We start from the raw sequence: 12084 nt of genomic DNA on the forward strand, positions 1-12084 counted from the left end.
AGATGATTGATGAAGTCATATATAAAAATCATATAGAAAATGATTCAATTATACCAGTATAAGAGAGACCAAAACCTAACTTATATATATTGACAATTCATGTTAATTTGGTTTTAATAAATTAATATAAATATATTATACATATATATGTTAATTCACAATGATATATGACTAGAATAATATTAATAAGTGAATAGAAATTGAAAATAGTTACATAATAATCTCATGTGAATTATTTATCTTAAAATGAATAAAAATAAAAGCAAAATAGAAAATACGTGACATCTTGATGTTCATAATATAGGAATAATATATAAGTAGAATTGAAAATAAAACTATACATCTTGATGTTCATAATATAGGAATAATATATATGTAGTATATATATTTATATTACATATATATATCCCAAAAAAAATTAAGAACAATTTAGATGATAGAAAAGTCAAATATTTCATCATATTTTAAACAAAAATATCATATATATATATATCATATCTTACATATATATATGATATATCATACACACATGTTGAACTTCTTATAAACATAATAGTATATGCTACACACATGTTGAACTCTTACGTAAAGTATTTAAGAATTACAAAAATGCAATAATTAAATATTAATATCTTCTACTATTTATTCTATTTTTAATTGTCATTAATCATTCATTAGAATGCTAAATAATTAAATACTATGGAGGTGAAACAAAATAACATAAACACAAATAAATAATTGCAATTAATTAAAATATGTGAAAAAAAAATCATAAATAAATTTATTGTGAATAAAGAACTGATTTTTTTGTTTGAATATAAAAATTTGAAATTCTTATAAATAGAAATATATATTTTTTTTCAACAAAAATGAATTATATTGATAATTGAAAATAATCCTTGTACAACTGACTAGATAGCCATGTAGGTGGTGAAAAACACCTGAGTAGAAATCATTAGTGTTACATCTAAACTTTGCTAGGCAATGAGCAACATTATTGCAAGTCCTAAGGGAAAATACAAACTGTAAATTCTGAAACGGAGAAGACCAATACATTATATCCTGTATGACACCTTGAATAGATATATCAATGAGTTGTTTATGGAGATTCTTTGTTAAAGTCTCATTGTCTCCTTCGAATATAACACATGTTATTCCTCTGATCCATGTTTGTTGGGTTGCTGCTAACAATGTTTTTGCCTCTGCTTCTAAAGGAGTCGAGGTGTATCCTAATTTTGAAGCTCCCCATCCTAATGGTACACCATTTTGATCTCGAAGTATCCAACCTCCTTTCGCCTGGTTTGTAATTTGGTCAAATGCGGCATCATAATTGCATTTTATGAAGGGAGGTAGAGGCTTTGTCCATGATGTCGATCGCTGTAAAGTATTAGTGTTTGTTCCCTTTTGAGATTCAATTAGGCAATGTTTCCATTCTCGGGCATCTGATTGTGCTCGAAGAAATACCCAGTTTGGATTATCTTGTTTTCCTTCAAAAATAAATGAATTCCTACTTTTCCATATGTGACAAAGTAACAATAATGCATGAACCGGAGGATTAGTAGAATTGATAGGATCATGTCAAAACTCAAATAGAGATTCAATGAAAGATTCAACAGTCAGGAAAATTGTATTAAAAAAAGAAGGAGGGAGGTTAGATAGTTGCCAAACTGATTCTGCAAACAGACAATGTAGTAGGATATGCTCAATAGTCTCATCTGCTTGAAAGCATCTTGGACAGATTGGATCAAGATTCATTTCCCGAGTGCCTAAAGGTGTGAGAGTTGGTAAAGATTTTGAAAGGATTCTCCAAAGAAAGTGTTTAATCTTTGGCAAAATTTTGATCTTCCATATTTTTCGTTTAAGCAGGACAGAGCCATGGGTTATAGGTGGTAGGTCATTTGGTTGGTTAGGATTGTGCATTGGTAACCAATAACCAGACCGAACCGTGTAGTCTCCAGATTTGGTATAGTGCCAAATAATTTTTTCAGGAAGAGGTAAGAGTGGTAAATATGTATTAATGATGTGTTCTTGATCTTCATTCTTGATAAGATCTCTGATCTTTGTTCTGTTCCAATGATGATAGGTTCCAGTTGTTATAATAAAATTGCCAATGTGTAGTTGGTCGTCTGTATTGTAACTTGAAACTGCATGTGGTGGATGAGAGGCGATGACATTGTCTTGGTTTACTCGAATGCTCTGGCCGTCTCCAACAACATATCGATATCCTAGTTTTATGATTTTGAGGTCTTCAAGTATGGAAGCCCAGCCATAAGATTGGTTAGTTCTTTGTTTCGCGTCTAAGATACACTCATCTCTGTAATATCTACTTTTGTAAACTTTGGCAAAAAGGGAATAAGGATGTTATATCAGTCGCCATGCTTGCTTGGCCAGGAGAGTGTCATTGAAATTAGGTAGGTCTTTAAATCCCAGCCCACCTTCGCCTTTGGAGTGTTGTAATCGTTTCCAAGAAATCCATGGAATTCTTCTATCTTGGTTGCTTTTTTCTCACCAGAATTTTTGTAGTATACTTTCAATTTCAGAGATCACTCCTAATGGTAACTTAAAACAAGACATTGAATATACTGGCATTTCCATGGCCACAGATTTTATAAGAATCTCTTTACCAGCAGGTGATAAGTGTCGTCCACGCCATGACGATGTTCTGTTTTTGACTTTATCAATAATATAGCTAAACATTTCAGTCTTTTTTCTCCCAAATTGTTCTGGTAGACCAAGATACTTACCACCACCTCCATGATTAGGAATTTGCAAAATGTTCTTTAGTTTTTTCTGTAAATACCCTGGGACTCGCGAGCCAAAAGTGATTAGTGATTTATTGGTGTTGATATTTTGTCCTGAGTAGTATTCATATACTTCAAGGCCTCCTTTATAGCTCTGCAATTCCGAGCATTTGCTTGACAGAAATACAATGAGTCATCAGCAAATTGTAAGTGTGTAATAGATGGGACGCCATTTCCAATCCTGACTCCCCGAATATCACCATCTCTAACGCGTGTTTTGATCAAATGACTCATAACATCAGCACAAAGTATAAATAGATATGGTGATAGGGGGTCTCCCTGACGTATGCCTCTTTCCGGGATAACCATCCCATGAGGGGACCCGTTGATTAGAACAAAATAACTTACAGACCGAACAGACGCCATGATCCATTGGATCCATGTTTTAGAAAAACCAAACAATTGCATTGTTACCTCTATAAAGTCTCATTCGACTCGGTCATAGGCTTTAGTGACATCAGTTTTGATGGCCATATAACTTTGGGAGACTCTCTTTCGTGATTTTAGTGAATGCATGACTTCATGGGCAATCATAACATTATCCGTGAAAAGTCTTCTTGGTATGAAAGCAACTTGAGTGTCTAATACAATGTGATCAAGATGTTTTTTAATTCTATTGACTAGACATTTTGAAATGATTTTGTAAAGAACGTTACAAAGTGCAATAGGCCGATTCTCTGAAAGGCTTGTTGCTTCGGTGATCTTTGGTATGAGACATATATATGTGTGATTTATACCAGATTTTATATAAGAAGTCGCAAAAAAATCTTTGATCTCTTTGATTATATCATCATCGATGATGTTCCAATATTGTTTATAGAATCTAGCTGTAAGGCTATCAGGGCCAGGAGCTCTGTCATCACCAATATGAGAGACTGCTTCAAAGATTTCGTCATTTGTAAAGTCCTTAGTTCGTTCCTCATTAATCTCTTGGGTAACTGTAGGTGAAAAATCCCCAAAATCTATCAGTGAAATTGGTATTCTACTAGATGTATAAACAGTAGAGAAGTAGCTTTGAGCATGATCCCCCACATCTTTATCACCACTATAAAGGTTTCCGTCTGCATCTTTGATAAAAGATATGAGATTCTTTGCATATCTATTTTTTGTGCTGGCATGAAAAAAAACTGTATTTCGATCCCCGAAATGAAGCCATCAGTTTCTGCTTTTTGTATGCCAGTAGTGTTCCTCATCTCTGTAGGCCTTACTTAATTCATCTTGGAGTCGAGGTATGTGGCGTCGCACAGCTCTGCAAGTACTTTCCATGGCTCTGTTTAATTCCTTCTGGTAGAAATCTATTCGCTTTGCAGAGTTAATGTTGGCATTGTGTTTTTTTTTGGCCATCATACTTTGGCATGTATGTATTTGATCATTAATGGAGTAATAGCTGTTTTGTTTACAAATGTTCCAGCCTCTTTCGACCGTTTGAGAGAAATTTTCAATCTCTGTGAGGTGTTTATCAAAGCGGAAGGGTTTGGTTAATGATTGTTGTATAGGATTTATGTTTGTTAGGAGAGGTTTATGGTCTTAACCATTGAATTCAAGAAACTCAGCTTCTGCATATGGGAAGAGTGAAGCCCATTCTGAGTTTATCATGACTCTATCTAAACAACATTTTATAGTATAATCTCGTCGCTCTCCAACCCAAGAAAACTTGTCTCCTTTGGATTTTAAATCAGCTAGATCACAGGTAGTAATCATGCGGTTGAAACGTCTAAATGTCCATGCTTCTCTTGGAGGTCCACCAACCTTCTCTAAGTTACTAGTGATCTCATTAAAGTCTCCTGCAAGCATCCAAGGACCAACACGACTATTTCCTAAATGTTCAAGGTAATCCCAAAAGTGATGTCTTAAACTTGGATTTGGGTTGCCATAAACACCAGAAAAATAGAAATCAGTTTTATTAAAGTTGATGTAGGTATTAATGATGCGCTCATCTTGATACAGAGTGGATAAGGTTGCTACTGCATGATGCCTCAGACTCTGCCTTGGTACGCTTCTTGATCTGACTCAGGACCGTCAGATTATCATTGGCTTCCCATCTTTGGTAGTAGAGTCCGATATCTGCATTCTTGCGCTTCTTACCAAGAGTAGAATCCAGGGCATTGGAGAAGGTAGTAGGAAGCTGATCCTCTGTGACTTGGAACTTACCTTTGTTGAACTTCATCAAAAGGTATTGGAGGCGTTCTGCCGTCAGTTCAGAGTCTCCAAATATGCTTGGAGATGTGGATATATAAATATATGACAGGAACTTCAAGCTAATCAAACTGTAGTTTTAAATATACATTATGTTCTCTCCTAAAACGAGATATGTATTCAGCTATTTCTCTATAAATATTTATAAATTCTATATATTAAAATATATTTTAGCTTATTATAATTAGAGTGAAATTACAAAACAAATTAATAATTATATTACGTGCAATATTTGTATTAAAGTGAAGAAATAAAACAGAAAATTATTATTGAAAATTATGGTTAAAAGTAGAAGAAAAATTGAACATCTTACAATATATTACTTTGATTCAAGTTGTTTTTTTTACGGATGTTAACTCTTTAGGTGACAAGTGTCAAGTTCTAGAAGAAAGTTTTAGAATAAACTCTCTATTAAAATATACTTTAGTTTATTATAATTAGAACGAAATTACAAAATAAATTAATAATCATATTATGTAAACTATTTCTATTGAAAAGAAGAAATAAAACAGAAAATTATTATTGGAAATTATGATTAAAAAATAGAAAAAAATTGAACATCCTATAATATATTACTTTGATTTAAGTTGTTTTTTTTTACAGATAATAACTTTTTAGGTGACATATGTCAAGTTGTACAATAAAATTTTAGAATGAACTCTTCTTTATTATATAAGATATATTTAAACCAAATCTGAATGCTTACTTCTCGTCAATTATGTTCCAAGTTTGGTTCAAAATCAACCAGGTTTTTTGAAGAAGGTAAAAAAGTACCGGAGCAAGTGATTTATAAACGGTCACACTAATTTATGCATTGGTAATTTAAAGTACTTGTCTTCAAACGAATTCCAGTTTTTCCCCCTGAGAAGCCAAAGGAATAATGTTAGTTATCTCTCTTATCAAACTATTCAAGTTTCTTTTGTGAGGACACCTTAATTGTTGGCAACAACTTGTTGCATAGTGAGTGAGACATTTATAGTTTACAAGACAATTCCATAAATAGTTTAGTACCTTATCACTACCTTAGTTCATATATATTAATTTCTTGTTAATAGCAAAGAGATCAGATGAACAAATTTAATTTATCCTTAAATTATTAGTTTTAGGAAGAACAAATTTAAACGTAAACCTATATTATTTTACACAAATGTGGAAAAGAAAAATTAAAAACACTTCTTTGTCTCTGTCAATTTTAATCCCTCTCCTCTATATATATATTTAAACCTATTATGACAAAACAACTGGATACTTTTTACAACAACTTGCACAGACAAAAAGCCTGAGATCCCACTTTAAGAAAACTAATGAGATGAGTTATGTTCATCGTCGGATGACGAAGAGGAATAAGAAGACGACGAAGATGATGATTGCCTTCGTCCAACGAGTCCAGGAAGAGGCTGTGGCAGCATTGGATTCACTGGGACAGGAAACTTATGAGCAGAACTAACCATTGTTCTTTCATTTATCATCCCAACTTCTTTGCATACTCTGTCTACGACTCCAAGGAAGTCTCTAACCACCAAGAATATTCTAAACGGGTGTGCTTCTTCTTTAGCCGAGTTCCCGTGGAAGTACTCTGTGATTTCTTTCACTAGAGATAACGCTACACTCTCTTGAGCTTGTACTCTTATGATCTCTTCCTCAGCCTTTTTCAGAAACGTGTTCATCGATTCCGAAAACCTCTGACTGTTGCTTTCTTCTGTTGTGATCGTTGATTTGACTTGGATAGCCTCGTTGATCTTGGCGATGCCTTGAGAAAGCTTGGAGACGTAGCTGCTTAGTACTTCTGAGTCCATTGCAGCAGCTTTCTTGACGTTAGTAAGCTCTGAACCGAGGCTTGATACAACTTGGAGGCCGAGTTTCCTACATTTAATGTCATCTGTTTGGGTATTGTTACCTGAGAGACGTGTGCCTTCTGCTCGGATTATCTCTTGTACAACGAAATGTAAGAGAGTTGTTTTCCCGTCAGCGCCTTTGACATCGACTAGCTTGAGAAGTGTGTCAAGCTTGAAGGCATGTGCATCACCTCGGTTTGTCCCAACGTTCATACGGTTTCCTGTTTTTAGAACCGCTTCTAGTAGCTTTAAGAACATCCTACTGTTCCTCAGTTCCTCACAAGCAGCCTACCCAAAACATTAGGAATGGAGTCATGATCCGATACAAACAAAGGTCAAAAAAAGAGAGAACATAGCTTGCTATAATATAGTAATACCTCAAGAGTCTCAAAAGATTTCTTCAGGTATTCAACCTCAGACTCAAAGTTAGCTACATAGAGCATCGCATCAACTCTTTTAAAGGCGAAAGGGATGTCTAGCATTGCCTTAAGAAACTTCTCAGCATGTCCAAGCTTAACAGGCGAATCATCTTTATACTCTTTCAATTTTCGCTCTTCTTCTTTTGTCGGTGCCATCTTTAGTAAGCTTTCAAGAAGTTCAGTCCCAAGTGTATCAGCATTGCCTGAAAAAATATCACAAAGAACATGAATATAACACCAAGAATCTCCCAACCACAAATGAAGTGAAGCTTTCAGCTGTCTACCAATCATTCATGACTTCAAATTCTCAGTTCAAAATGATTCTTCCTCGCTAAACGAACGCAGAAGAACTCATGTTTTGGAGAAAAAGATTGTGAAACTATGTAATGTGACAGCATTAGTTTACCTTCAAGAAGAGCCTCACAAACTTCTTCGATAGTGACATTAAGTGCGCGAAGCAAGATGGCAATATTCTGAGCTTTCTTAGGATCCAAGACTCTGTTCTCTTGGTTTGGGTTGGGGACAACAGATCGTGGAGTAGTCTGACTCTGATTTGGTTTGTTGTCTAACGTCTTAGCCACAAACAACGTTTCAATCATCTCCTCATCTAATCTACAAACCACATCAATAACTTCAATAACAAAGATTACTCACAAAAACCATAACTGTATCAAATAAGAGTATTGACACACTAACTCACTTAAAAGAGCTTGATCGAAGATGATCCCAAACCATCTCACGATCCGAACTTGCTCTAACTTTATCCCAATGTAACGCTTTCAACTTCGGTTTAGGAGTCTCCTCTGCCGGTTCACTCACACTAACCGTCTCTGCAACCTCTACAGGAGAAGTCACTGGATGGTTTTCGGATTGGATCACAAAAGGATGTGAAGGCGGCGTGAGAGAAGGCGGTTTTGATATCGTCTCCACCTTAGTAGCCACTTGATTCCGTCGTCCCCATAACGGCATTGGTGGAGGAGGTGGCGGAGGAGGCGGCACACGTGAACCTCCCATTGCAGCCAACATCGCCGGAGACTGTAAAATCTGAGGTGAAATGTTCGAAATCCGCGGTGATACATCTAAGCTATGACTAAAGTCTCTCTCAGGAGATGACGATAGAGACTGCGAGTTCCGAGAAGACAACTTAGGTGACTTATGAGAAGCTTTCTCCGGTGAAGAACAAGTGGAGGAAGAAGAAGAAGAAGAACGCAATGCGTTTAACTCTTTGAGAAAACCTTGTCCTACTCCTCCAGGAGAAGACGAAGATAGTAACTGAGACTGCAAACCTTGCCGGAGATTACTCATAAACGCCGGTAACACCTCCGGCGATTTCTTAAAACATCTATACGGTGATGTTGAAGCAGAGGAATGCGAAGGAGATCTCAAGTAAGCTTCTGGTGTATCGTTTGGTCGTCGTTCCGGTGATGTTGAAGCAGATGATAACGGAGAGGTTTCGAGATTCTCTTTTTTGTTGTTGTGATTCTCCGGTGAGGCTGTGAGTGACGTAACCGTCGGTGATCTAGAGATTTGATTCAATCCTCCTCCTTCGTCGGAGTTTTTTAATCCCGACGATAACGAAGCTAACGAGAGTGACGGAGACCTAACGAATCTGTAATCCGCCGGAGAAGTTTTTGACGGTTCTGGTGGTGGTGCAGCGGCGGTGGTGATTACTACAGGTTTTGATTCGGATCTTTTAGGACTCATTGAAGGAGAGATACTGATGAACGTTGATCTCCCCGGTGAGCCTGAGCTTGAAGATGAGCAAGAGATAGTGTCATTGTTAACAGATCTAGGGTTTTGATGATGACCCGGAGCTCCGACCCGGTTTAAAGTCTCTCTCCCGCTTTGTGAGCCACGTGGAGAGTAGAACTCTTCTTCTTCCTCTTCTCCGATTGAACCAACATCTGGATTTAGCCGGAAGCTTCGTTTCATCAATGGAGGAAGTGGTTGAAGATCTGGTGATTCGAGTTTTCTTGAACTCGATCCGTTGTTGCTTCGGTTGCTTAGAGATTGTTCATCGATGCTTCTTTGATTCACCATTGTTCCTAAGTAGAGAAACTCAGAGCTGTTGTTGTTGTTACTGGTGGTCCTCTGTTTACTTCTAGCCTCTGCATTGCGTCGTGTTGGAGCCGCTCCGGTGGATGGAGGAGGAGGAGGGTAGACTCTGCGGCTACTGTCGGTGGTGTATGTTTTGCTGTCATCGGAGAAGTTGAGATCTTGGTTACTTGTTCTTCTTCTACGCCAGTAGAGTAAAGCGATGAGTATCGCCACTAAAGCGGCGGAGGAGACTGCGGAGATGGCGACAATGAGGAGTTTTTTGGAATTTTGTGGGGATTTGGTGGCGTGAGGGACGATAAGAGATGAGATGTTAGCTGGGAAAGAAGCGAAGGAGGATGGTGAAGGAGGTGGTGGAGATGAAGTGTTTAATGGGAAGAAAGGAGAAGCGTTTGGGTCTGATGGTGGTGGAGTTGTTGAAGAGAATGGTAGTTTAGGAAGCGGTGGTGGTGATGGTGGTGACGGCGGTGGTGAATCTATAGGGAAGAATGGTTCGTGGAGTACACGACGGTCGGCGTGGATAAGATCTAAAGATGAGAAGTAGAACAAGAACAAGAAGAAGAGCATTGTGTTTGTGTCTTCTTCTTCTTGTTCAAGATCTGAGGAGGAAAAAAAGAAGAGGAGAGTGATGAATCCAGCTAAGATTGTGTTGTGATAATGGTTTCGATTTCGATCGATCTTTTTGTTTACTCTCTTCTTTTGATTATTATTTATTGTTTAATTGTGTTTTTGTGACATCTCAAGTTTAGTGATGGTGAGAGGATGAGTGAGTAGAGAAGAGAGAACTAGAAAGCCAAAAGAGCTGATGAGAGGAGAGTGGTTAATTATTCGTGTTACGTAGTGGGGACTAAATTCAGACAAGAACATATGGGATTATGACACGTAGGAAAAGACGTGGACTTTGTAATAGTCTGTCCGCGTTTAACTTGAAGTGTGTACACACTGTGCATGTTGCAATTGCATTGCACCGTACTACGCAGAATATTAAAATGCGAGTGGATTTGTTTTTTCTTTATTTATTTAATTTAATTCGGTTTAAAAGCTTTTTGAAAAGTGAGACCAGAAAAAAATAAATATTATTACGGCGGTGTGGCGACGACTGTATTAAAGAAAGAAGTATGGAAAAGAAAATATTAAAATATATATGGTTGAGAATAAGGAAGTGGGTGTATAGTGCGAGAACTAGTTTATTACTATAGTTTACCGACACTGTCGAAGAAAGTGAAATGGTGTGTTTTCACCGAACGCTTGTATTGTATACAAAAAAGCGTAAACTTAGATTTCATTTTCAGGTCTAACTGGTGTAGATTTTTTTTTTTTTTTTTTGGGAAAAGTCTAACTGGTATAGATTAAAAGGAGGAATTAGGATAAATAATATAATGAGATTATGAGAATATGAGAGAAATAAATGTAAGAAGAAAATTAGACAAATTAATGGAGAAAACTGTCTTTTTATGTTTTAAGTGGAAAAGTGTTCATCAATTTGAGCCAAACATGTAAAAAACAGTACTATTTTTTTTTTTAATCTTCTAATTCGATTAGAGGATTTGACATAAATGGTTTATTATGGATTTGCTATAAAATTTAAATGATTTGGTATCGATTTTGTGTCGTAAACCAATAAAATCAATTTATGTCTACACATAGTAGAGTCCTATAAGTTTGCTATAATTATGTTTCACCTTTATAATGTTCATAATTATCGGAATTAGTACCTTGTATTAAGGTACCAAATTCGATACTAATCTCAAACCAATACTGTGAGAACTAAGACAATTCCAACTCATCCCCATTTTTATCTCCAAACTTCATTTTGAAGAAAAATCTTCTCCAACTCCACTCCATTTCCATCTCCAAAATGGAGATCTCTATATTTGTTTTTTTGGAGACTTTTAATTCATTTCTTCATTTTGGAGTTGAGTTTTTTTATTTGCAAATGAGTCCCTTAAATTTATATAGATTTATATTTTATATCTAAATACAGTTAAATATTATTATTTTTTACTTAAACTTATAAATAATAATTTTAAAATTCAACAATTAACATATATAAAATAGAAAATAGACAATACAAACAAAAGTACAAAATAACATTACTACCAATAAAATTTAAAACACATAATATGACTTAAACTGAATATTAAAAACAACTTAATACAACAAATACTAATAATTGATGAATGTTGTGTAATGTAATGTTGTTCAATAATAAATTTTAAATATAAATAACATGCTAAAATTTTTCTTTTTTGCTAAAAATAAAATAATTGGATCAAATTTGTAATTTTAATAAATAAAAGATCATTATATAAATTAATAATAAGATATAAGAAAAATATTCTCTTTTGGAGTCAAATATGGAGAAATAGGTTGGAGTAAAACCATCTCCAAAATGGAGTTACTCCAAAATGGAGTCAAAAATGAAGAAATGGGTTGGAGATGTCCTAAGGATATTATTCACAGTTCCGGTGTGTTTTCTGAGCGGGAGTGCTTACCACCGTTCTAGTTCCGAGATGAGGTAAAGATTAGATTGCTATTACGAAGTGAAAAATGTGTGATATTGCTTTTTGGAAGTTTTTTTCGTCCCCGTTACAATCTCCCACTACTAGTATTTATAGCGTGTCAAGTCGAATGGTGAGCCAGGACCCACCATTCGACTTGACACGCTATAAGAGAGAGAAGTGAGCCAGAACTTTTCAGTTCCTCAGGTAATCATTGCTTCCATTCGACCCGGCGTATAAAGGTAGTCTCCCCTTTTCTCTTGTTATTTCCATAATC

General features: G+C 35.7%; 1 protein-coding gene across 1 annotated transcript; it reads right to left on the reverse strand.

Annotated features, from left to right (window-relative positions):
* LOC104766459 (formin-like protein 1) lies at nt 6112-10136 on the reverse strand. Its single transcript, XM_010490350.2, has 4 exons — nt 7952-10136; nt 7658-7863; nt 7210-7454; nt 6112-7120 (listed from the first exon to the last, which is right to left on the reverse strand). The coding sequence occupies exons 1-4, from the start codon at nt 9871-9873 to the stop codon at nt 6299-6301; spliced, it is 3195 nt and encodes a 1064-aa protein (XP_010488652.1). The 5' UTR covers nt 9874-10136; the 3' UTR covers nt 6112-6298.

The sequence above is a fragment of the Camelina sativa genome, chromosome 19 (assembly GCF_000633955.1).
Source record: "Camelina sativa cultivar DH55 chromosome 19, Cs, whole genome shotgun sequence".
NCBI classification, from domain to species: domain Eukaryota; kingdom Viridiplantae; phylum Streptophyta; class Magnoliopsida; order Brassicales; family Brassicaceae; genus Camelina; species Camelina sativa.

What these genes read in the sequence shown, in the direction of transcription:
- LOC104766459 (XM_010490350.2), bottom strand. Translation starts at nt 9,873, where the DNA reads ATGCTCTTCTTCTTGTTCTTGTTCTACTTCTCATCTTTAGATCTTATC. An exon ending in CTTCGATCAAGCTCTTTTAA is followed by an intron (nt 7,864 to 7,951) that starts GTGAGTTAGTGT and finishes TGTGGTTTGTAG; the next exon opens with ATTAGATGAGGAGATGATTG. An exon ending in TTGTGAGGCTCTTCTTGAAG is followed by an intron (nt 7,455 to 7,657) that starts GTAAACTAATGC and finishes ATATTTTTTCAG; the next exon opens with GCAATGCTGATACACTTGGG.